This window comes from Petromyzon marinus, chromosome 38 (assembly GCF_048934315.1).
Source record: "Petromyzon marinus isolate PM22_M1 ecotype Great Lakes invasive population chromosome 38, UKy_Petmar_22M1.pri1.0, whole genome shotgun sequence".
Lineage (NCBI taxonomy): Eukaryota > Metazoa > Chordata > Hyperoartia > Petromyzontiformes > Petromyzontidae > Petromyzon > Petromyzon marinus.
The window spans coordinates 10099302-10125970 of NC_133704.1; the positions used below are offsets into that span (position 1 = coordinate 10099302).

The 26669-nt window shown below is 43.3% G+C and overlaps 1 protein-coding gene across 1 annotated transcript in view; it reads right to left on the reverse strand.

Annotated features, from left to right (window-relative positions):
- The window catches only part of PAFAH1B1 (platelet activating factor acetylhydrolase 1b regulatory subunit 1), a 40129-nt gene extending 13743 nt beyond the window's left edge, over positions 1-26386 (reverse strand). Inside the window, exons 1-10 of the mRNA XM_032967640.2 lie at positions 26241-26386; positions 24150-24354; positions 10736-10820; positions 8388-8462; positions 6675-6887; positions 5487-5655; positions 4529-4631; positions 3391-3619; positions 2508-2609; positions 1735-1891 (exon numbers count right to left, since the gene is read on the reverse strand). Of these exons, the coding sequence (XP_032823531.1) occupies positions 1735-1891; positions 2508-2609; positions 3391-3619; positions 4529-4631; positions 5487-5655; positions 6675-6887; positions 8388-8462; positions 10736-10820; positions 24150-24181 (1165 nt within the window). The 5' untranslated portion in view covers positions 24182-24354; positions 26241-26386. The remainder of the gene's footprint in view (positions 1-1734; positions 1892-2507; positions 2610-3390; positions 3620-4528; positions 4632-5486; positions 5656-6674; positions 6888-8387; positions 8463-10735; positions 10821-24149; positions 24355-26240) is intronic.
- Between the last annotated feature and the right edge of the window lie 283 nt (positions 26387-26669).

The window sequence follows — 26669 nt, forward strand, 5'->3', positions numbered from 1 at the left end:
TGAGACCAAAATGGAGCTCTTTGGCATCAACTCAACTCGTCGTGTTTGGAGGAGGAGGAATGCTGCCTATGACCCCAAGAACACCATCCCCACCGTCAAACATGGAAGTGGCAACATTATGCTTTGGGGGTGTTTTTCTGCTAAGGGGACAGGACAACTTCACCGCATCAAAGGGACGATGGACGGGGCCATGTACCGTCAAATCTTGGGTGAGAACCTCCTTCCCTCAGCCAGGGCATTGAAAATGGGTCGTGGATGGGTATTCCAGCATGACAATAACCCAAAACACATGGCCAAGGCAATAAAGGAGTGGCTCAAGAAGAAGCACATTAAGGTCCTGGAGTGGCCTAGCCAGTCTCCAGACCTTAATCCCATAGAAAATCTGTGGAGGGAGCTGAAGGTTCGAGTTGCCAAACGTCAGCCTCGAAACATTAAGGACTTGGAGAAGATCTGCAAAGAGGAGTGGGACAAAATCCCTCCTGAGATGTGTGCAAACCTGGTGGCCAACTACAAGAAACGTCTGACCTCTGTGATTGCCAACAAGGGTTATGCCACCAAGTACTAAGTCATGTTTTGCAGAGGGGTCAAATACTTATTTCCCTCATTAAAATGCAAATCAATTTATAACATTTTTGACATGCGTTTTTCTGGATTTTGTTGTTGTTATTCTGTCTCTCACTGTTCAAATAAACCTACCATTAAAATTATAGACTGATCATTTCTTTGTCAGTGGGCAAACGTACAAAATCAGCAGGGGATCAAATACTTTTTTCCCTCACTGTATATCTATTACTATATCTTGCTACTGGTAAAGGAGGTCTCATAATGTAAGTGCTTACCCCGAGCTCTCAATACTCTGATAGTGCGCTGTTTTTGAGTTGTACGCCTTTTGGCGTCATCTGGTCCAACACCAGTGGAGACTAGGAAAAGCCGTCTCCGGGTGTGGACCAATCAATTTCAAGGACAGTGCATATCATTATCAGAGTATTCTTTTTGTTTGCATTTTGACTGCTTGTGTTGTGGTTATTGCAAACATGATCCCTTGTATAAAGGTGGCAGTTTTGATGCCAGATAAAAGTGGTAAAAACCTATTACTATTACTTGTACTACTTGCACTGTGGTGCTTTGCTCTTACATTGGCGCTGGCTACACCGCCCGTGCTGTTTAAGACGCACAGCTTTGCTCACTTTGAAAGCCCTTAGAAGCAGTTGCATTTGGAGGCTTGCCCCCTCTCTTCTCTCCTGATGACGACCGCTTGTGTTGGCGATCAAAACGTCGTGGGTTTTTTGCTTTTATTATTTTCAATGCATTATTTTTATATTATTTTAAAAAATGTATTTTCTATCTACGTGACTTTACCGAAAGAACCAAGAATATGAATTCCTGCAGTCACGAAAGTTAAGCCAAAATGTTGGCACTTTTCTTTCAGATTGGCCAAAGCATAATTTTCCTCAGTAAAAAAAAATATTCCATCGTGTAAGAAATAACTCGCGTGTCTTGGCAAAAATCACCAGGGAAAGGAACCCTTGAAATACCAAGCGTGTCAGCTGTAGTCAATAGTCAATCAGTTCATTGCACTCGACCTCTCCCAGTAGCCACAATCGGTCAGTTCTAGAGCAGGTGGACAGGAGGGGTGGGCAGGAGGGTGGCATAGAGGGGGGAGGGGTCGAGGCAGGGGAGGGGTCGAGGTGGGGGAAGGGTCAATGCGGGGGAGGGGTCGAGGTGGGGACGCACCCAAGGAGGTCACAAAGTGCTCGTGTGCGGCCAGGCTCTTCTGGCAGCGCTTGTTCTTGTAGTCCCACACGCGCAGAGTCTTGTCATCGGCGCAGCTCAAAATGAACTTTCCACCCGGGTGGAACAGCACGCCACGTACCCAGTTGTCATGCCCAACCTGCGAGCAACAACACGGCAAGCGGTGGAGCTTGCACAATACGATCGATGCAGAAGTGCCAAAATAGTGGTTGGAATTATCTAAATCGCGGCCCTTATTATGAAGAATCATTGTGACAAGCTTGTGATCTAAGCTCCATTACACAATCTCAGATTTCCCACATTAACACTGTACATGACGTCCATTCCTATGCTGATGCGATCAGAAATTCTAAACCCGACCAGAGTTTGCCTGCTGAAGCAAACTCTGTTAAAGCATTTGTCCGGAACACTCACAGAGCGTATGAACCAATGTCATATTATTTTAGCGTGGTGAAACAGAAACTTGTCTTTTACTTCATTAAATACACCAACACTGTCAATTCAGAATAAATTTTGTACAAACTAGTTGGAAAAAATCAACAGAAAATATAGGTAATGTGCCAAACATTTAAAAATGGAAGTCCCACCATAATGTAGATTCAACAGTAACTACATCAAATGGCATCATAACACTAGGGTTATTTTACACTCGCCTAATTATATCAGCTACGCATACAGCATGAGGTTCGCACAGTCCTCTCGCTTAGCCGCGAAGTTCCATGCCTTCAGAATGGGTCTGTTGAGAGAGAACCCACCAGTGTGATGACACAGATGCCTGTGCTGATGTCCCACATCTTGATAGTTTTATCCCGAGATCCTGACAGCAGGTACGGCCCAGGCTTGCCACCCTTCTTAGCCTGGAAAATAAACGCACAGTTTTAAAGAGCTACAGGAAATAAAAAAAAATATACCATTGTAAGTTGCTGTTGAAATTATGTTCAAATACCTTAATGAAGAAAACAGCAAATAATAAGTCCCCTTGGTGGCCTTTCACAAATCAAATCGGAAATTCACATTATCACCTCAACGTCTTTTTCACTGTCATATTTTAATGTTAGTTGTGTTTGCATATTTTGTAAGTTTTATTGACATGGAACTGAGATGTGAATCTCCAAGGTTTGTCGTGGTTAAATAAAGTATATTATCATTGTATTATCCAAGCGAAATCACACCATGGGCGACAGCCTTGTCGCTAAACCTTTTGAAAAAGACAAGCAGTGTTGATGCTGCCGGTCACTGGGCTGACGAACCACAAGTGTTTGGCGGTGTAGTGGCATCCAAGCGAGCCCATCGTTGAGACAATTGTGATCCCTCTCACCAACCTCTTTTGTTTTACAAAAGTATTTTGGAAACAAAACGATTCAGGTACACAGAGAATAAGAAAGGAGGTTGATATGAGCACAACACACATTGAGGGTTACAGTGCAATGGAAACCTGTCTAAACAGCATGTTTCAATAAACTGTTTCAATAAACTGTTTCAATAAACTCTACAACTCCCTGGTGTCTTCCTAAGCTCTGATACCCATGTAGGAGAAAAAAGAGGGGGGGGGGGTTGCATGTGGTTGACAGTAGCAAAGCGATTGTTTGAAGAAAAAAAGAAAAAATTACTTTATTGCTCCTCTCCCAAGCTACGAACCTCGGCACCGGTGGCCTCCAAGATGACGGGCGAGGCGGCGTCGGGCGCCCAGCTCACACACTCCACCACGTGCTCGTGCTCGCGCAGTTCTGCCTTGCACTCCTTGGTGGCCGTCACCCACACGCGCACAGTCTGGTCGTTGGAGCAGCTGGCGATGAGCGACCCGTCCTGATTGGGCCGGACCATGCGCACCCACTCGCGGTGGCCCGTGAACGTCTTCACGCAGTATCTGTCACCGCAAGCCAGGGGGGAACACAAGCACGTATCAAGACGGTGGAGTGGGGGGGGTCCCCTCTTGACTCATCATGAACACCGCCTACAGGGAACAAGAGCTAGACATGTCAACAGAGATTTAATTAAAGGCTTCAATTCGGGATCGCAACGTAATTCTTCAAGAGGCTTTATACAATTGTATGTTGTGTGGTCTTGCATGCCCAGTGTTGTCTGTCTCATTGGTTCTGGCCATTCCCCTAAAGCGAATAAAATATAATAAAAAGAGAAACAAGAATACACTGTTCAAAAAAATGTGTAAGAATGTTCTTATAGGATTTCTTACATTATTACACGTTTCTTTTGCGCATAAGAACAAACTAATCCGAGTCATTACATGCTATTGTGAAACTCTGGAATGCATGTCAGATGGATATCCAGTATCAGAAATCCATTTCAAACAAGGAAAAGGCCTTTGGATTAAAAGGCTGCATTCTCTTTTTCTGCCTTCCCCCCCCCCCAACTCTGTGTTCGGGCTTCTGCTCACGGAATTTCCATGCCTCCTTTCATTGTTATTGCTCACATTCTGCCCAGGATCTTGTAGAATAAAAAAAACAATTAAGTAGAAAAACATGCTGAATTCTCTAAAGCTGTGGTTCTTAACATGGGGTGCACGCACCCCTTGTGGGTACAAGATGCCCTTTCTGGGGGTGCGAGACATGGCCAGATTTTTTTTTAAGGTAAATAATTTAAACAAATTAAGCATGGCCACGTAAGTGCAAATACTTTGTTTCATCAAACCTATGTATTTATTAACATTATACATTTTTTACGATTGAGAAACAAAGGTTTTCAAGGCTGCAGTAAAGGTTAAGAACCACTGAACTAAAGGAACCTATGTGGGAGCAAGTGTGTGCATGACACGCACCCAGTCTGCACCTCCCACATCTTCATGGTCTTGTCGCGCGAGGCCGACACCAGGTGGTCTCCATTTGGCATGAAGGCCACCGAGGACACGTTGTGGTCGTGGCCTGCGGAACGCACGGCGACAGCGAGTTGTGAGGAGAGACAAGCAGCCATGGTTCCTGGGCTCACTGTGGTGTTTTTATTTATTTCAATATTCGGAATGAAACTTTTGGCTAAGAAGTCCCCAAAGAAAGAAAAATCTGAGAAGAAAGCAGGAGGACGTGATGCAAGAGGCTGTGTTGTGTGCATGCATTATCAGAATATTTATTTATACTGGAAGAATCCGATTATCCATAAAGCTATTTTTCACAGATGTCCAGGTAATGCCCACCCCCCTGACCTCACCCCCAGGAGAGCGTTTTTGATTCTAAAAAAATCTTGTGCAGACAACCGCCCGATGGAATTCCAAGTTAGAGAAAATTTTGAAAATCCTGCAGAAAGGTAATGGTGTCTCTTCCCACTTTCAAGAAGTGCAAGATTAGCATGCTGCATTTTATATTTATTTACATGTATTTTGTTGAGATTTATTGTTTTTCCCTAACCTTTGTTTTCTAAACTTGTATAATCTGTCTTTCTATAGTCATTGCACCCCAAGTCTCCTTCTCAACTGGATCTTGCCTGGCTATAAAGTTTGCGTATATATGTCATACCAGGTGATGGTATGGCGTGATCCGATCAGTGAGGTGTTAGGCGGTAGGGCTGAAAATGAGATTGACCGATCTGAAGGTTTATGGCGAGGGTGCGGTTTTTGCTCTCTGCTCATTCTAAGGCGAGCTTGCAGGTTAATTTCCCGTGGTGTGTAGAATACGACGGTGTGTTGAAGCGTCCATGCAACGTACAAAATTCCGTGGAGGCTAACCAGATTGAGGAGCAACACGAGCAGTCTAAACGTCTGCAAAGGAAAGGTGGTAGTGGCGCACCGTGCATCGTGCGCAGGCACTCAAAGCTCTGGAAGTCCCAGAGTTTGACGGTCATGTCGGCTGAGCAGGAGGCCAGCATCTTGCCCGAGAGGTCGAAGGAGATGTCTTGCACAGAGTCCGTGTGTCCCTTCAAGGTGCGCTCAAAGTCGCCCGTTTCGTAATCCCACACCTGCACGCATCAATCCACACAACGAGGTCACCATAGGCAAATCAATCCAATCGCTCCCGTGCAATTGTATTGCAATTATAACACGGAAGCAGTATCAAAACAGATACAAGACTGGACAAACAGTATTACAATTTGAGCTCAAGATGACGTGAAGTAAAATTTGTACATGAACTACACTTCCTAAAAATGGCATTTTAGATGTATAAAACTGCAAATAAAAATTAACAATGTTACTTTGGAAACTTTGCATACTGCAATGGATCTTGTGTGATGCAATTGCCTTAGCAATGGCAATGCATTTTATTAGGACTCTTCGGTGAACGGATCACTGCACTCAACCGAACCAATCACCATGGAAACACACACATTGTACCCTCAACAAAACACATCTGTTGGTCACACCCTCACAAACGCCAGTGCGTGCCAAAAACGTGACGAAACCACGGAAGGAGTTCCTACTCTCTCGCAGCACCAGGACACAGACCTCGGCAAAAATAAAAAAAGGAATCACAGAATCGTTCTAGCACCTGTTCAAGATTACTCAACTCCCCAGAAACCACATCTCAGCAGCACAATCTGCCATTAACGCTTTAAGCACTCCCACTTCATGCGACTAATTTGTTTAGCTAAAACACAGGTGAACAGTTGTTTAGGGGACGATGCTGTCAATCACTTTTTTTTATTGGCAAGTGTTACTTTCAAATGGTGTTTTTTATACGTAAGAATGTGTTCTTTTGATTAATTCAAAATCAGGTCGACCTTCAAAAATAAACATTAGGTCTCAACACATGAGCATAAAGGCCAAAGATCTAATTTAAATGACCTCACCTCCAATTGTCAGTAAATGAGGCTACAGTAAAGCAGACCATGCCTTACGTTCATACGTACGTTGAACGTCATTCTTAGCCGTATGTAGATGACCGTGCTAATCGGTACAAGGCAACAACAAAAGGCACGGCAAATCATTTGGGACGAGAGGTGGAACCAAAAAACACGCGGTTTGCGCCGGCGCAACGCACCTTGATGGTGGCGTCCTCCGAGGCGGACACGATGACGCTGAACACGGGGTGGAAGATGACGCGTGTCACGGGGCTGCGGTGCCCGCTCAGCGCGTACTTTTCTGGCGGGCGCGGGATCCACTCGCTGGGGTCGCGTCGCTGGCCCCCGAGGGGCCCCCCGCCCGACACAAACTCCTCCTTCGCCTCGTTCAACTTCGACTCCAGCTCCATCACCTGCCAGACAGAGGAGCATGAACCACCGTCGCCGCACCAACTCCGGTCATCCTCGCAGGAGCGGCGGCATCACGCCGCTCTCAGATGCGCTTCTGCGGCAGTCTAGAACACTCATCCCATTCCAATATTCGGAAGCCACTGGAGCTGTGCACTTTTAAATCTCGATTGAAAACTCATTTCTTTAGAATAAATTTTTGTGTTTAGTTTGTTGTCCTTCCCTCCCCCACACCTCCGGTTAGCACGTTTGGCTACGTACGGTGCGATAGAAGTTCAATATACATACACGCTCGATTCAACGTAGAATGGACCCTGCCTTGCCCAAGTATGCCTCATGTACGTCTCAGTTCGGACACAAAATAATGAATGCCGTCGATAGTGGAGAACATAAACTATATCTATGCCCCAAATATAAAGCAAATTAGGATTGTCTTTTGGGTTAAAATGCCATATAATACATGCTTTGTGATTTTATATTAGTTTAAGAATACTAACATGTTCTCCGGTGGGTAGGTATCCCCATTAACTGAAAAAAAAATGTTTTGCTCCGGATGACCGCTGCAAAGTATTATCTGTATTTTGATTTATCGTGCTGATCTTAAAGGTGCATTGAAAAATGTGATACTCCAACTGATGCGCCTGTTGTTGTGGAGTGACTCATGCAGCCAGCTATGGCTCTAGGGTTTGGTGTTACATGTTATTTATGTAGTTTATTGTTAAAAATTTGGTCACAGTCCCTATGATCACTGTTACATTGCATTTATGGCTTTATTTTGGTGATTTCGAAAAGTTTTTTGGTTTGGCCTTGTTTTTGTTTATTGTAGTACAAAGTTAGACTGATGGCCTTAATCTTAGTTGTCTTGTGATTGTTGTTGTTGTTTGACTTGCATCCCACTGGGATTTTTGCACACAGCGTTGGTGTACGGTGCTATTTCAGGAATATTTTGATGTTTTTTCCTGGGTTTTCTGTTTGCACAGTCACATAGTCACTTTAAGATGTTTTCTTGTTCATGTTTTTGTTTTTTGTTTGTTGCGGTTGCACCCGATTCAAGAGCTGAATGGCTCACAGGGCTATACCAAATAAATGGAACTATGGAAATGGAACTAACTGGGAAAGAAGCCTGAATGCCTATTTTACTAATAAAATAGAAACGATGATGTATAAACACAGAAGTACCATGTAACATCCTCTCTTAGGGTAACTTAAAAGCCTAATTCTTAGCCAACAGCCTTATAAACTGTACAAAGCTGGTATGAACATGCATGCGAGGGCACGGAGTCATGCATCATGTAGAAAATGTCACCTTAAAATGTAAAGAATTTACAGCAGATGCCTTTGAAGGAAATGTCCACGCATTGTCTCTGCACTTTGAGAAGTTTCCGTGTGTGAATGTCATGGTAAACCTGCTCATGCACGATGTTCCTAAGCAACCATGCAGTCCAGTGGCTTTGCTCTTCTAAATATGGTTCGCAGGTTCCATATGCGCCATCACATCTAATCACCTTTTTCTGTAGCCTAATGACAGAAGTCCACTTCTTCTCCAACAGTCCAGCAAACTTTTTATCCAGCTCTTCATTCTACAAAACAAGGCAAACGTGAGCATCAGATACACACCAACAATATATTATTTGAGAAACAACCCAAAAAATCCATTCGGACACATCAAACAATTAGTGTCAGGTGCGTGCACACGCAATCGGGTGCTTACGTGGTGCTTTTAATGAAAGTCAATATCAGGGTAGAGTAGCTTTGTGTTTTTAAAACATCAAACACCATATATTACATTCTTATTACAGACAGTACCACAATCTCTTACAACAGGTGCCCCACAGCCTGCTTAATATTCACCAGCAAAGTACAGGGTAAATGTCTTGGTGGCACTCAATAAACAGATCCAAGATTTCTAACACACCCCAGCAAAAATATGTGTGAAGGAAGCGTGGTTGTCACTGAGACAATTAAACTAATCAGAAATATTGGCAAGGCGCAGTTTTGATTGAAATTAGCCGGGCTGTAGGAAGAGCAATTTGTACAAACCATGCAAGGTATTTTTTTTACATAACTATGATAGCTGGTTCCTGAATTAAGACACTTAGTGCCATTAAACCTGAACATGTTCTTATTAAAATAGATTGATATATGACATTGGAATGATTCCACTATTATGCAAACTGCTATATGATTATGGTAATTCACCGACTGCAAATATGGCATGCCTTGTATGACAAACTTATATCCATTTAGGAAGAATTGAACAGTAGATCTGTAAAAGTAACACCCAAATTAGTGACTTTAGTCTTCTTAAATAAATTACCCAAAATCAATGACATTGTTTTTGCAATCTAACAATCCTTTTAAGCACCTGCACAAACTATTTTGATAGCTCCATCTCCACACGGTGGGTGTTACTCAAGGGCGCTTCAACTACTAGCCATCATTGCTTGCAGTGCATGTCCTGCCATAGTCCACGTACATATCGTCAGTCAATATTATGTTTAGAACTTGCTTGCATCTTCTCGTCCACATGTTCCTCTGTCTTTCCGTGCAATTCCAAGCATGGACCTTCTTCATACTGCTTTGTGCACTGATAAACGGTCCCTCTGTATCGATGGTTACCCTGGTTTCCTTTGTAGGAAGGTGTCAGTCTAATTTCCAATTGAACACAAGACAATAATTTAATGAAAAGAAACAATCAGTGGCGTATATGTGGTTATAAAAGGGTGTTTCATTCTGTGAATGGCAGATGCAGCCTCATCTCTCCTCGGAGGAACCAAAATAGCATTTACTGAGATTCCTTTGTGCACGGCACACTCAAGCTGTGCAGAAGGGTGTGCAATGTCAACCAAGTCAAGCTGTGAGAATAGGTTTTCCCCTTTTTTTTGGCAACAAAACAGGTGTTAAGATGTTAAAACAAGGAATCATGTCTGCATTAACCACAATACTTGTGGTCTGAATGCAAACAAAACACTGATAATATATGCATTGTCTTTGAAACCGATTGGTCCACACCAGAGACAGCTTTCTTTTGAGCCTCATCTCAAATGGTGTTCGACCAGAGGACGCCAAAAGGCGTACAAGCGCTGTGTACGCCTTTTGGCGTCCTCTACAGCGCTTGAAAGCTGTCTCTGGTGTGGACCAATCAGTTTCAAAGTCCATGCATATATTATCAGAGAATGTTTTTTGTTTGCATTCTGACCACAAGTATTGTGGTTAATGCAGACATGATGGCTTATAAAAGATTTCAGTTTGGTGTTTTACCATCTTAACACCTGTTTTGTTGCCAGAAAAAAGGGGAAAACCTATTCTCATATTTTTGTACTGGCAAAGGAGGTCCCATGATGTAGCTAAGTCAAAATGTGTTTACGGATAATGCAATACGGTAACAAGTACCCAAAGGGAAAACATTAAAGCATATTTCATTCCACATTTAAGAACGTACTTCAGAAATTAATTAATGACTGTGAAATGATCAGTTTATCTCTGCACACTTGTATGTCACGTGACAGAAAATGAGATGTGAATGGAAATAAGTGTGGTGCCACTGTGCAAGACAGCACATTGGAAATTTTTGAAGCCATTTTGGAGGCAAAGAAGCCACAATTTCCAACATGGGTTAATAACACTACCAGACAATTACCTACTCGAGCAGCTTACATTCACTTGTTCGCAAAAGTTAATTTCGCAAGGTTGCAAAGCATCACATTCCATCGAATGCCCCTGCCGTGAAAGTGTTCAAAAATATAAAGGACACGTGCCACTGGAGCGCAATCGCCGTGTTCAACGTTGTACAACGCACGCGTGTTACCGGTATGTGGTCGCATAACTGTGACGCGGCTGCGTTCTTACGCACATTGTCCAATTCAGCCTCCTTCCTGAAGGTGGTGTACGCCTCCTCGTAACCATTCGAGCGGAGATAGTCTGCAATGGCTCGATTTCTGCAACACAACCACAAACACACGCTGCTCACCTATGGCACAAGCATGCAAAAGGACAACCATCTCCTGTTCAGCCTTGTACATTGTTGGGGCATTTGCCGTCAGAAAACACTTTCAAAGTTGGCACGGCACGCAAGTGGTTGTAGCCAACGTACGCGTTTTACCGTCGGCCACTTTTCTTTCTTCTGTCCTTTTTGTCACAGGTTAAGTCGATTAAACATCATACAAATACATTATAAAAATATATATATCTAAAAGCTATCCTGGTATAAATTTTAAACAGATAACTATTGTTGCCATTCATATAACCGTACTCTAGTTTCAGATCAATATTTGATTTGGGAACTAGCTAAATACCCTTGTAATGCAGTTTTCATGTCCACATTACAGCACGATACAGACTGCAGTATTTTCCATTCATAATTACTAGTCGGCTGCGGACGTTAAACCGTTGCGTCGGTGTAGTCTGGCAGTGGTTTGCACCTACTAGCTTAATCTGGTAACTTGGAAAATAACCAGGAGTGTTTCAACTGATTCATGCCAACAGGAACAATCCGAAAAGCAGACAATTACCAGCAGAATTGTGCACTGAGCTACAGAGAAAAAGGGGTGTAGTCACTAATTAACACGGGTCTATACGTGAATGGCAATACACCCCAGGCAGAACCATGGCAACAGATGTGAGGCTCTATTTAATAACTATGCATGTATGAGCTTGCCTAATTAACACCGATGTCGTCGGCCACTTACAGGAAAAAAAATATCTTCAAGGGATTTAAATCAAGAAAATCCTTATCAACGGTTTGATTGTAATACAATTACAAGTTCTGAAATAAATGTGTGATTAAACACATGAATTGCGAATCATATTCAAGTACCATTTCGATACAGGTGGAAAAGCTGTAAATCATCAGAAGATTTCTGCTTAGAGTTACATCTCTTAAATTGCCAAATTGTACTTTCGGGGTAATCAAGAAACTCGCCTATGTATAGTTTTAGGCGAAATCCAAAACGATGCTTTTTAAAACCTCTTCATTCTTTCATGGCGTCAACATCGAAATATATATTCAGTAGATCTCAAATACGGCAGGTGGAGTAATGATGTTCTGACACAAGCATACGCCATCTGTGTTTTTCAGCAACGACTGTATATCTACTGTGGGAAACACGTGCCAGTTCTGTAGTCCTCACAATAGAACAATGTGGAGGCGACATCAGACGACTTCCCAGTTTCTCCCTACAATGGTCTAGCTTAACGCAAAACATTCGGCTGAAATGTCCAATGATGAAGTAGAGTTGTTTATTCAGGAATGTCTGAAAAATTGAGGCCTCGGAGCTGGGCATCAGTCAGTTGGAATACAAATCAAAATATTATCGCCCAAAACGTCGAGTGTAAATAATTAATTAACGCGAGCACAATTCCTGAGCATTTATTTGCATTGATGGTTTTGACAGAACAATCCATGTTGGCAGAGGTGAATGTGACACTTCCTGACAACATATTCTTGGATCTTTTGGTAAAGTCATGTAGAAGAGAAACAATAAAATAATAATATAAAAATGTATTGTTTACCTTCTACGTGACTTTACCGAAAGAACCAAGAATATGAATCCCTGAAGTCACGAAAGCTTTAAATCAAAATTTCCTGACAACAGTTCAAGTGAACCAATCTATGTTGGTCCTTAATGTTCTTAAACACATTCCTGCGGAGGGGGCTGGTAGGAATATTTTCCTACCAGTAATGCCCATTAGGAGCGCATTTGTTATATATCCGGGTGTCCGGATACACGTGGACAGACATCCACAGACATACACAATCCCCTGCCTCCTGTGAATTAATCCCGGTTGGGCTTCCATTCCATATAAGGGCACCATGGGGTGACCAGCCCCATCACACCCCTCCCCACCCAGCCCCTCCCCACCCTCCCCCAGCCCTCCCACGTGGACAGACTTCCACAGACATACACAATTAATCCCCTGCCTCCTGTGAATTAATCCCGGTTGGGCTTCCAGTACACTACGTTTCCTACCAGTAATATTAACTAGTATAGGAGTCCTCAACCATGAGTCTGCTGACAGTCCACTTGCAAGCTCCAGGCGTCGTTAGGGGGTTAATAAAGGACTAAGGTAATCTGCAGGGATTCAAGGTGGCAAGAGGTCCATGCTGGATGCCTAATTCAAAATGTATCTTCTGGTCTGGATTTTATTGTGTGACATTGAGGTGATGGCACAGGCAAAATATTTCAAACAGTTTGACGGTGACAATTTCCACGCATCTCCAAGCATATGTTAACCTTCTTGATTACGTTTCAGATTTAATTAATTTCTACTTTGGATTAACCTCATCTGACAGTGAAAACAAATGATAGTCACATATGGTGCACACACAAAACGTATTTTCAGTGGTTCTTCAAGTTGTATGTTGAAATTCTTTCGCACCGTACGTAGCCAACCGTGACCACAATTGGCCACTTTATAGAATAGCTGTGTATCTTTTTTGTCAATTAGGCGTAAACCCAATGCAATGCTAGCGGCGGAGGGGGGGGGGAGATTTGGTTGAACGTTGCATCTCCACTGCTCTGACAGTTCTCTGGAGTATTCACGTTTTGACCTTTTCGCCATTCAGGACAAAAAAGCAATTCCAATCGAGATATTGTGGTCCTGCGAGGTAGCCATGTGGCTCAGTGCTAATGCCCCTGCAAATGTCACCGCAGTGAAGCCAGCTGCGCCGACATCATCACCGCGAATCCCAGTCTTTAACAGTCATCGAAACCGAGGGTTTTCAACATGTTGAGTAGTTTCTTCTCCAATGTGCAATTTTTTTTATCCTCGAAGTGAAAACTTGTAAAGGAATAACAACAGAGGTCTTCAAGGGCCAATAGTAAATGCCTCTTCCATACCATCATTAAATGATGTGTTCTGAAAAGCAAGCAGAGCCCTGGGATTGGAATTGCAATGCATATTGAAATGCAATTATTAGTGTTCCCTTTGCTTTAACCTTCCCATAAATGTTTAATCAAGAGAGAAACAATCGTACAAAAGTAGAAACGTAACATGAATCAAGATTCTTACGATGAAGGAACAAAAACACATTTCGGAAAATGTTTTTTTTTAAACTGATATTCGTAACATCAAATTACATGCCACGTGTCACTATCTACATACACGTGGTTGTCACCAAAGAACATTAGCTGAAATATTGCCCATGGAATAACAGATTGTGAAAAAGGCAATGTACAGTGAGGGAAAAAAATATTTGATCCCCTGCTGATTTTGTACGTTTGCCCACTGACAAAGAAATGATCAGTCTATAATTTTAATGGTAGGTTTATTTGAACAGTGAGAGACAGAATAACAAGAAAATCCAGAAAAACGCATGTCAAAATGTAATAAATTGATTTGCATTTTAATGAGGGAAATAAGTATTTGACCCCCTCTCAATCAGAAATAGTTCTGGCTCCCAGGTGTCTTTTATACAGGTAACGAGCTGAGATTAAGAGCACACTCTTAAAGGGAGTGCTCCTAATCTCAACTTGTTACCTGTATAAAAGACACCTGTCCACAGAAGAAATCAATCAAATTCCAAACTCTCCACCATGGCCAAGACCAAAGAGCTCTCCAAGGATGTCAGGGACAAGAGTGTAGACCTACACAAGGCTGAATGAGCTACAAGACCATTGCCAAGCAGCTTGGTAAGAAGGTGACAATAGTTGGTGCGATTATTCGCAAATGGAAGAAAAACAAAATAACTGTCAATCTCCCTCGGCCTGGGGCTCCATGCAAGATCTCACCTCGTGGAGTTGCAATGATCATGAGAACGGTGAGGAATCAGCCCAGAACTACACGGGAGGATCTTGTCAATGATCTCAAGGCAGCTGGGACCATAGTCACCAAGAAAACAATTGGTAACACACTACGCCGTGAAGAACTGAAATCCTGCAGCGCCCGCAAGGTCCCCCTGCTCAAGAAAGCACATATACATGCCCGTCTGAAGTTTGCCAATTAACATCTGAATGATTCAGAGGACAACTGGGTGAAAGTGTTGTGGTCAGATGAGATCAAAATGGAGCTCTTTGGCATCAACTCAACGTGTTTGGAGGAGGAATGCTGCCTATGACCCCAAGAACACCATCCCCACCGTCAAACATGGAGGTGGAAACATTATGCTTTTGGGGTGTTTTTCTGCTAAGAGGACAGGACAACTTCACCACATCAAAGGGACGATGGACGGGGCCATGTACTGTCAAATCTTGAGTGAGAATCTCCTTCCCTCAGCCAGGGCATTGAAAATGGGTCGTGGATGGGTATTCCAGCATGACAATAACCCAAAACACACGGCCAAGGCAACAAAGGAGTGGCTCAAGAAGAAGCACATTAAGGTCCTGGAGTGGCCTAGCCAGTCTCCAGACCTTAATCCCATAGAAAATCTGTGGAGGGAGCTGAAGGTTCGAGTTGCCAAACGTCAGCCTCGAAACCTTAATGACTTGGAGAAGATCTGCAAAGAGGAGTGGGACAAAATCCCTCCTGCGATGTGTGCAAACCTGGTGGCCAACTACAAGAAACGTCTGACCTCTGTAATTGTCAACAAGGGTTTTGCCACCAAGTACTAAGTCATGTTTTGCAGAGGGGTCAAATACTCATTTCCCTCGTTAAAATGCAAATTAATTCATAACATTTTTGACATGCGTTTTTCTGGATTTTGTTGTTATTCTGTCTCTCACTGTTCAAATAAACCTACCATCAAAATTATAGACTGATCATTTCTTTGTCAGTGGGCAAACGTACAAAATCAGCAGGGGATCAAATACTTTTTTCCCTCACTGTACTTGTAAATGCATTATTCTTTGTACCATCTAAAAAATGAAACACTATTGCAAAGTTTGATATATTGCCAAGCATTAAAGTAATTTTCTTTAATACCAAGTCTGAGCCAATTGCTAACTAAAAGTTAAAAGATCGAATAGAACACACACAAAATAATATACACGCTTTAATTCATGACATTAAAGCTTAAACACGAGATATTTTGAGGTACATTATTTACAGGAACATTTAAACATTCCACATGGCTGAAAAGGCCTTTTCCAACACTTCTCTTGTATTGTAGGTCAGTTCGTGTCCAAAGTGTCTACAGACTTGAGGAATTTGAACGGCAGGCAGGGTCATTTAACGAGCGTTTACATAGAATATCAAATATAAACACCCTTAAATTTCAATCTAATTTAAACATACAAATGAGCCACGTATGGACAATACTTTGATCAGCAGCTGTTGCAAATCATTTCGGCTCAATTAAATATTGTGACCTGGACGAACAATCGTGCTGCCAAAATGGGCTATCGCTCTAACCATTCATTGCATCTTCCAAGCCATCAACCTTTTCATTAGAAGCGTGACCGCTTGGTTAACAAAACCCATTACCGCACGTGGCACTGTTTGCCCAGTAGTGGCAGGAATTTTGTCACTGCTCTCAGATCATGACAATGCTCATTTTCAGACAGAAGGGGCGCCACTAACAAACGCTGATGGTAATTAACCTTGATAGCCCCGTTAAAGGATCTGCATAATTCAGGCCAACGCATAATTAGGCCAATCAAGCTGCGATATAAGCTAACCATCTGTGCCAAAAGTCATTACATTGGCCTTTCTTAATTGGACTTTAATGGAAACAGATTAAGATTCCATTCCCATAAGAAAGCAACATTGTCAATTATTTCGCAGAATACTGCAAATTGCTTTAAATAATCAGTTCCAACAAGTATATGATGCATAATTAGCATTTATTTGCATTGATGGCTTTGACAGAACAATGCATTTTAGCAGAGATGAATGTAACACCTCCTGAAACAGTTCAACTGAACCAATCTATGTTGGTCCTTAATGGTCTGTAATATGAACTAGTATAGGAGTCCTCAACCATGAGTCTGCAGGCGAGACCACTTGCAAGTTCCAGGCGTCGTTTGGGGTTAATGAAGGATTATTTTAATCTGTAGGCATTCAAGGTGGCAGGAGGTACATGCTGGACGTCTATTTCAAGCATTTATCTTCTGGTCCGAGGTGGTTTGGGGCACCAGTTGAGGTGGTTTGGGCACATGCTAAGGATGCCCCCCGGGTGAACTCCACTTGGAACTCTACCGGGCAGTACGTCCCACTGGGCGAAGACCCCGGGGGCCGGCCCAGGACACGCTGGTGGGACGATGTCGCTCGGCTGGCCTGGTCAACGCCTGAGAATTCCCCAGGAAAAGCTAAGTCTGTCGCCAGGGAAAGGGAGGTCTGGACCACCTGACTGAACATGCTGCCACCACGACCATCACCAGGACAAGCAGACTGAGAACCGAACGAACTTCTGGTCTGGATTTGATCATTTTACCTATATGACTATACAACACTACTCACTCATGTTGGTGGGGGCAGGGGTTATCATGGCTACAAAAGGAAGCCAAAAGTATCAAAAACTTAGCGACTAAGATTCCATGTTAATTCACAACATGACATTAAAACTGGTTCATCACACTCCAAGGTTCCAGTAACTTTGTTAACATTAACGTCTGAACGAGCAATGGGCGGTGTATTTCACACACCACATTTTATCCCGGGCGCACCTTACTCCAACTTCAGCGGGCCTAATTTGCAAATGCTTGCAACATGGCAAGAACCGCCTCATTAATCTAGTCCTGAATTAGAATTAATCTGTACAGTTGCATACACCTGCGACGGCAGTTACACGAACATGACCTCACATCACTGTGGAGTGCAATAATACAGTGGTTCGAGAATTCCGTGGTCTCTGGGTAGGCGGAACCAGGTTTGTCATCGTCTGACAAGTCAATGACAAGTCTATAGCTCTAGGGCATGAGACAAGTTCACACTCGTTTAAAATTACCCCAAAATATGCAGCAGGCATAGCAACAATATTAACAAATAAACCATTACTTACATTTTTCATAGACAACATCCATTTAGAAGTGAATTCCAAAATAATATTTTGTACAAAACAGGATAAGTGTATATTTGAGTAATTCAGTTTATACCTTAAATTCTGTATCCTTCTGGGCACCTTAACTTTTGGAATAATTTATTTTATAAAATGTGTGCTGCTGAATAAGGGTTGCTACTACTCGCCTTGTATTTGTCGAGTGTAAATAACCAAATTCCACGTGTTGATCAATTAGCACATCTGAGAGCTTGACATAATGATAAAGATCAAAACCAAGACTGAAAGGTCTTACTCCTCTCACAGGATCTACTGAAGAATGTGTTTCGTTTTTGCTTCTCTAACTTGTGAATTATCAAACCACTAATACACAGGCTTGACAACTTCTGCTCAACAAAGGCCACAGCTCACATGTTCTATGTTAACATAGACTCAGTTCGAGTTGATATGCTCACTTGCTCATGCGCTGACATTTTTATGGTAATTCTATGTTTGGCCAGTGCACCAAGTGTAATTTCTCGGAGCACTTCACATTTCTAAATCCTCAGCATCCGCACAGCACAATGTGTGGCTGCAACAGACACGTACCGAACACTCGATATCCAAATAGGCTTCTTCCTTCATCCACCAGAGGGTGCACTTCCAGCTGTGCAGTTCAGTACCCAGAGCCAAGTGGGGACTCAACAAATGTATCAGCAGCATTTGTATTGATTGGGATTAGATGAAAATCATTACATTTGGGAACCTTTCCACCTAAAGCAGCTCAAAAAAATTATTACATGGTCCACCCAAAACTCAAAACACAAGCTATCAGCATGGATACTGCACCAACATGGATGCAAAACCTCAACAACCAAATCACATTTTACTCATGCAGGAATGAATAATGAATTTCAGTTAGGCATTATTGAGATATATCAACATCTAAATCAGATATACAATTCATAGAGAAATAAAAATAACAAATGTATGTTTTTAAATATACATAGCTCAATCAACTAGTGTCTAAATGCTAAGTTTCAGTGGCTTTAGTGCACCACTTTATATACATGCTTAGTGTGGATGACACTGAAAATTACACATCTTTTTATGCCAGTGTTCTCACGCATCCGTACAATTCACTGAATGCAAGAAAAATGAAGCAAGGTTGCCACAGCAAGATTCTTTGGCTACAACGAAAAGCTAAGCATTGGTAAACATGCTTTGAAATGGATTCTGAAAAATAGACATTTGAAAGGAACTGAAACAGCACTAAACAACTCGATTTTAACGATGAATGGTGGTGACTACTCAGTCGAGCGCATTTAGGTAACAATTGTTTGACTTCATCTCTCAATGTGAATTTATGGGTACTGGATGTACACTATCCATTATTTCAGATTAACTTGTGTTTGTGCGCCTCTTTTACATGCATCATTAGGTCTCACACCAAACGACATTAAAGAGGAAATATAGTGCAACAAATAATGGTGCTGTGTTATTAAACTTTTTATGACAGTGGTGATTAAAGATGCCATCACCCTTAATTCATTCTATGGTGTTGGATCATCTCATTTTGACCACCAGTTATGATTTCCCACATTTAAATGGACTGTACTCTTGAGTTGTTCAATTTTAAAATTAGACTGTCTTTCTAAAAACATTTCTCAAAAGAGGGAATTGAAAATAAATATGTTGCTTTAAAATAAAAACCAGTTGCACTATTGTATCTCAGCATGTCTGATGTGTAAGAAGGTCAATGAAAAGAGACACAAATATTGACATAAAACCGTTCCATGATTTGCGATATCTACGTCAGTATAAACACTCATCAGGTAACCTATCAACAAGTGATACAGAAAAATATCAGATGCAACTCTAAGCAGTGACTTCACGTGACTACCTGTCCATACCTGCTATGGTTACCAGGTAGAATCACACTGAAATGTAAGCAGTGGTTTACCATTCCTTAGCAAAAATCCTGTTTACTTATCTTCAGCTTTTCACGAGTACATTTTTTTTCAGTGCTTCATTTTTGCAAAGCATATTTCAGTACCGGAATTTTCTGCTATCATGATCAAACATTCCTTTGTGTTGCGGCATGAATTGAATTTCATTCAAACGCAATGAGCTTGACGTGGCATTTAAGGTTCCAAATTTAATTCCACATAACCCTTGGTAAATTGAAACAATAGGTATACAACATTTGGGGGTGTGTTCCCCGCCCCCCACCGTTTCTCCAACTGACCCAAGTCGTAAAATGTAGTCCATGTTGTATAAGATGAGCTATAAATTCTTCATACTGAGTAACTGCAAGCAGACCTTGTCTTTGAGTCACTTTACACAGCGCAAATACAGATTCATTTAGACTCATAATTATTTAAGGAGATACCTTCTTGTAATCCCTATGGTTACAAAGTCTAAAAAACGGCCGTAATCACCCTGGAAGCCACAATTGTAAACATGAGAACAGCGAGACCTTTGAGATGTTGCAAGATTTCAATGCCTCCTTATTAAAATGGTCATAAGTCATTATCCTTGAGTACTGCAAGTGCAAATAAAGTAACAGCAGCGCATTTATCTACACATCCATGACAAACCATGTCTCGAATGACTTCACTGTCTTCTGTATCCACGCAGCTGCCAAGCTACAAGGTGAAAGCACAACTCTGTTTAACATTGATCATGGGGCAACCCTTTGCCACATTAGCAGCTGATCCACAAAGCAGTTTCATTTGTATGCTCCGTGCCAAACAATGTGCTGCATTCCACTCCAGTACATTAAGCCTTGCACATTTTTTTTTACTAAAACCCAGTTGTAGAAAAATTACCAAAGGCAGCTGTCCAATACTGCATGTTCTTTACAGCTGTCACTTGCTGATTTATCATGGCATTTTGGGTCACTACAATGCCTAAATAAAAGGGATGTTACCAAACCAGGCAATCAGAAGTAAGCAATACAATACTGTTTTGTTTTAATATACAAGGCATAAGTTGAATGCGGCAGTAAATAGGCTGTGTGGCGCGTTATGATTGGAGATTAGTCTGTTCAGATCAGACACCAAAATAGATTCATAAAGGCAATCCAGCAAGAAAAAGCAAGTACTAAATACTACTATGCATGCTAGTTTTGTTCTTTTGCCACACCAGATTGTGGTAATTTTCTATTTTTCAATCAGAATTGTCGCCACAAGACAACGGCAACCAACTTGAGATGAAATTATACATTTAATTTGGAGAACGGAATGCTTTTTGTACAATACAAATTATCAACAATTCAGCAGCTTCCAGAAACAAAATGAGGAAAACCACAAGACGTTGGTATTGCAAGGGAAATATCTGCGGTATCAAAAATTGGTTTACAGGGAAATCTAGCTTTGTGGTGCCAGGCAAGTGCAGCAGCTGGTTCAAAGGTGGTGTGGTTTGCCGACAGGTCCAAGGTTCACGCACACAAATTCCTATTCTAATCACACTTCGGCCACGATTAAAACAGGCAGTCTTGCACTATGAGCCATCTTGGAGAATTGGCATCATGTACCTTTCCCCCCCATCTGTTAGCTTGCCAAGGTAAATCTGTTCACAGCGTTTTCTGCAGGGTGGGCCTCTACATACCATGCGATGGCCCAATCAGAAGTGTGACATGGGCTAAAACTCAGCCTTAAGCGTAGAGCTTGACAGCACGCTCCTTCATAAAGATTAAATATATTAAACTGGTACTTGGCTTGGGTGACAACCATGTTTAATGATGCAAATTAAACTTTAAATATGGCCTCAGTATCTTAACACCAGTTCTAGGAGCTGCCATGGTGGCGAGATGCTAACAACCTCGCCTGGTATGCAGGAGTCCATGGGTTTGATCCCGACCCTGATGCCTGTATATTTGGAGTTTGCATGTTCTCCCGAGTCCTCCGGTTTTTCCCTCCGCATTTAGAGACGTGTGTTTAGAATATTTGGCCGCTATACATTTCCACATAAGCCACTTCATTGGACTATTATTTGTAGCCAGGTCGCTTCTGAAAAAGAGCTATATAGCTCAGTAGGCCTTACCTGGTAAACATTTTTGTTGTTTTAGTTTATCTCTAAAGATGAGAAATGTGATAGGAAAACATGGAATGGAAATGTACACAAAAAATTTGACTCATTGGAAAAGCTACATGTATTTAATGCACGTGTGCTTTGAAATATTAAAAAAGCGTTACATTAAATCCAGCTGACACGTGAAGAATGTTGGCACGGTCAATAACATTGTAGTGTACATGGATGTATTATATCAAAGCCACGTGTTAAATGAATCACCACAAACGGTATAAAAAGGGTCTATATTTCATTCTGTAGATTTAAGTGTAGCTACAAGCTTACCCAATACAAAGAGAGAAAAATATTTGCCGAGGTAAAGTCGAATGCTAATAACAGACCACCTTCAGGTGCTTATTTGAAAATGTGTGACCTAATGAAGAATGATCACAGCCTTGCAACAACATTCCTGAAACAGCATTTACCTTGGCATGCACACATCTGTTCCACTAATCTGTGCCACGCTTAAAATGGACTTGAGTGGAAACATTTTAAGAAATTAAGCCCAATAAAATAGGGAAAAATACCATGTCATGCATACAGCAGTAAGAAGCTGTATTAAATGGTGAAAAAAAACATTGGATTGTTGCTATGTGAGTATATTGTATACAGAGACAAGCATCAATATTTGGGCTCTGACATGTCAGGACCTGTGCCTATTTCCGTCACTGACATTTCGTATTTGTGTATTCTTCTGACAACAGTTACATACACAATGTTAAATATAAAGACACTTTTCGTAATGTGAAGCCATCCATAAGATTGTCTTAAGATTTGAGAATTGTCACTACAGTACCAATACAATATCTAAAGCTTGAAATGAAACATAATTTACCATATTCTTTAAATGTAAAATTCAGAATATTTACTTTCATTTATGAAATCTGGTAGCACACATATTAAGACTATGAACAAACGTTCCATCCACGAGACACGACCTAATAGCAGGAGTGCACAACGTTTTATTTACTTAACCTTTGCATGTCCCAATCTCAACAGAGGACTTGCCAAGTCTTCCCTTAGTTGCAAACATGCACATTTTATAGGTAGCTAGGTAGCAGGGCTTGCCAAATTCCTTAAATCTATTTGAGATCAGTTTTAACAGTGCACTTAGCTGAAGGAACAATAGACGGGTGGAAAAGGAGGCTACGTCATTGGAGCACTTATAACGATACCAATTAGCCAGGGCAGTGCATGCGCTGCACAGCGGGCCTGGACAGAGCACGGTAATGTGTCATCGGCTGACATCAGTAACAGCAGCATTGCAATTCTTTACCCACTTCATCTGCAACCACCGGATGCTGGGGTTATGGTTATAGAGCTGGGAACTTCACATTCCCCAAAAACAATGCTATACACTGCAGCTGCCTGTGCACATTTCCGACGGACCATAATAAACCCATCAATGACTCTCGATTATTTTCCTACAAATGTTAATGTCTTGTTCTAAGGCAAGATCATCGAAAATGAACAGTATTTGAAAATGTTCACTTGCTATAAAATATAATATTCACCAAAACAAAAAAAAAAGTCTTGCCAGTACAGTATATGTAATTGCATAGTTGTTAATAAATTGGAAATAATTGCATCCAAGCAATGTCATTTCACCATACCAATAAGAGTATGCTCATTAAGTTGCATTCGAGGTCGCGTTCACAAAGATAATACATCGATTGTTCGTGTCGATAACCAGCTTAAATAAACCGTTCTGGCCTAGGTACTGAAAAATGCAGGGTGCATCAGTGCATAATCACACACCTACATTACAACCAGCAATACCGAAACCTTTGGCAGGAGTCAATGACAACCATTTTGGCCAGTAAAAAAACTACAGACATGCAACGAAATGTAAAAAAGATTATACACATTTCAAACAGAACTTCACACAAAACTGCAAGACAGCTTTTGCTAAACGTACAATTTTCCTTTCATAAGGTGCAAAAGCTAATGATTTATCACACTACAAAATGGCCAACAGCAGCAATGGGGTTAAGCAACAGCGACATGCCAAGCAAACAATCTTAACGTTGCCCCAGATACACGACACACCGAGCTGTTATGCCCACCACACACGGACAGCTTAAGTCAAAATTGGATTTGGTTTTCCAAATTGAAAACAGCATCATCAGCCGAGTGCACTGGCAACCCGAGTCTAAAACTGGGACCCAAAAGGTGTCATGGGACTCCCTCGCACTAAAAATAAAACGGGTGCATTGTGTTGCAAACGGAGAGCTTGCATTTCTTATTGCCAGACCGCACCGGACGCGTCCTGGGTTAGTTGCTGACAGCGCAGAATTAGGCACTCTCCACCAATCAATATCTGTAGGCGTGGGGTACTCACAGCTCATCCCGTTGTCTCTGAGACAGGACCATCGTGCTTGCTGCGATGGCGTCAGATTATCCAAAACGAAGATCGGCCTCAGCAAAGCAACACCCGAGTTCCTCCGATTGGCACGGCCTCCGACTCGAAATTCTGAACACGCGACGGCTTTATTCCGTGGAAGCGCACGTGTCCAGAGATTCTCATCCGACGCCGCAAATGACACCTGCCAAGTGAAACACAAACGATGAGAAATCACACAACTGTGTAAACACTTCTACGCCCCACATGACAATAATTATTCAAAACGTAAACGTGTCTCCTTGCTTCAAATGATCAATGCGGCCGCGCTGATCTCCATTGATGGACCTGAGTCACTAGTTTGAAATTATATCTACCTGAGGTGAGCGTTCGGTCTACGACCAAGGTTGACTGCTGCTGTGCCAGGCTAGGTGCAGCGGTGACCTTGGTTAACTTCCCAGAAAGTGCTACCGATTTTATCGACCCAAACCCAGGGAGGACGATAGGCCCGGTTCGACTGTTGACCGGAATATGATCCCAGCGGCCTTCTGTGTGCGAGTCGTGTGCTATGACCAAAGCTTACCCATAATGCTTAAAATTCTACGATTAAATGAATGTACTCTCCACACGAGAAATAATAATTGCGCGTCCAGTGAATTAATCATTCCTTTCAGCAGAGGAATGATGCAGCGCTCCATTCCATCAGTGTGGGTGGAGGAGTGTGAATGTCGGCACACATCATGACTGCCGTCAATGCCTCGTTGCAGCATTTGGATTTTTTTGTTTGTTTTACAATTCACGAGCGACATTGAATGACAATTAAGATAACGAAACATTTCACGTGAAACCAAACCCCCCCCCCCACACCCCATCGGGCAGTAACGACAAACGGCAATTACGTCACGAACTTGTACCGCGGCCAAGGATTCCAGCTCGGGGAAAGAGGGACACGACCGAACGAAAGAAGGTCTTTCTTACAAACACGGGGGCCAAAACCCCCGTTGTCTTTCTTGTTTGTCGCATACGCGCGGAACGAATTCGCCGACAAACTTGACGCGCACACACACACTAAAAAAAACCCCGAAACCGCGCTTGCATCGCTGGCTTTCTTTCTTTCCCATGTCCGCACGTCGCCACGTCTGGCCAACGCCAAACTCTGCCCCCTCCACCACCACCACCCCCCCCATCTCCTCTCTCCCATCATCTTCGCACGCAAACGCAGCACCGTGCGCGCCAAGGAAGCCGCGTTGACAACACAAACACGCGGAGCGCGCCCCTTGCCGCGATGGGCAGTTGGTGAAGATGCTCCCAAGTTTGCCCACTGTGGGGCACCGATGATGCCCCTAAAGGAGTCCCTAAAGGAAGGGATTGTGGTGGGGCACGTATTTAATAAAGCCCGTACGGCACGTCGTGCCGTTCATTCGGGGCGAACTGGCAAGAACATCAGGTTAAATGAAAATAATGTGGCGATGCACGCCTGTACATTTGGGTACGTACGTACGCTATTAATTATGAGTATGTATATATAATCGTCGATGTTGTACATTTGCGAGGGCAAACATTGTCAGGTGTGTTTTAAATATATATGTCGCGGTATGTTAGTATACACGCCGATGTTATTAAATGAAATGACCGCACAGCGAGAGTGGAGTGAGCGAGAGAGAGGGAGGGAGGAGGCCGCTTCTCCTCGGGCGTCACCTGCATCCCTCGCTCCCGTACCTCGGCACGCACGGCGACGCGAACCAAAAACACCGCCTCAATGCCACCACTGCCATCCCCACGACAACCCTCGCGCTGTAACACACGCGCTCACACACACACACGCAGACACACACCGCTCGCTCGCTCGCTCCCTCACGCTCGACTCTGCGCGCTGTTGTTTTTTCTCGCCCGCGCCAGCGGCCGCCATCTTCCTGCGGCAAAGCGGTTCGGGTCCCGCCCCGCCGCCGCCGCCGCTCACCTCGCCGCGGGCAGGGAGGTGAGCGCGACGGGTGAGCGGCTGGTATAATAACGCGTGCGGCGGTAGCGAGCAAGAGAGAGAGAGACAGCGGTGGCGGTGAGGGTGAGGGCCCCCCTCCTCCTCTCTCTCACCTCGAGACTTTCTCTGCCGCCTGCGCTGACTCCGCCGCGCGGAACTGGGAGTCGCCGCCTCCACCGCCGCCTCGCGAGTCTCCTCCCAGCGTGCACCGCGCGCCAGCAGCAGCAGCCAGCAGCGCGCGTGCGCAGGGCGAGCGAACCGCCCGCCACCCCGCCCCTCGAATTCCACCCCCCGCCCCTCGTTACCCCCTCCCCTTGCCCTCCCCGCCCCTCGATTCCAGCGCTCCACCCCCCCCGATCAGCCCCGCCCCTCACTCACCACCAGCCCCGCCCCTCCTCACTCACCACCAGCCCCGCCCCTCCTCACCAGCAATCCCGCCCCTCACCACCAGCCCCGCCCCTCACTCACAACCAGCCCCGCCCCTCCACACTCACCACCAGCCCCGCCCCTCCACACTCACCACCAGCCCCGCTCTACTCACC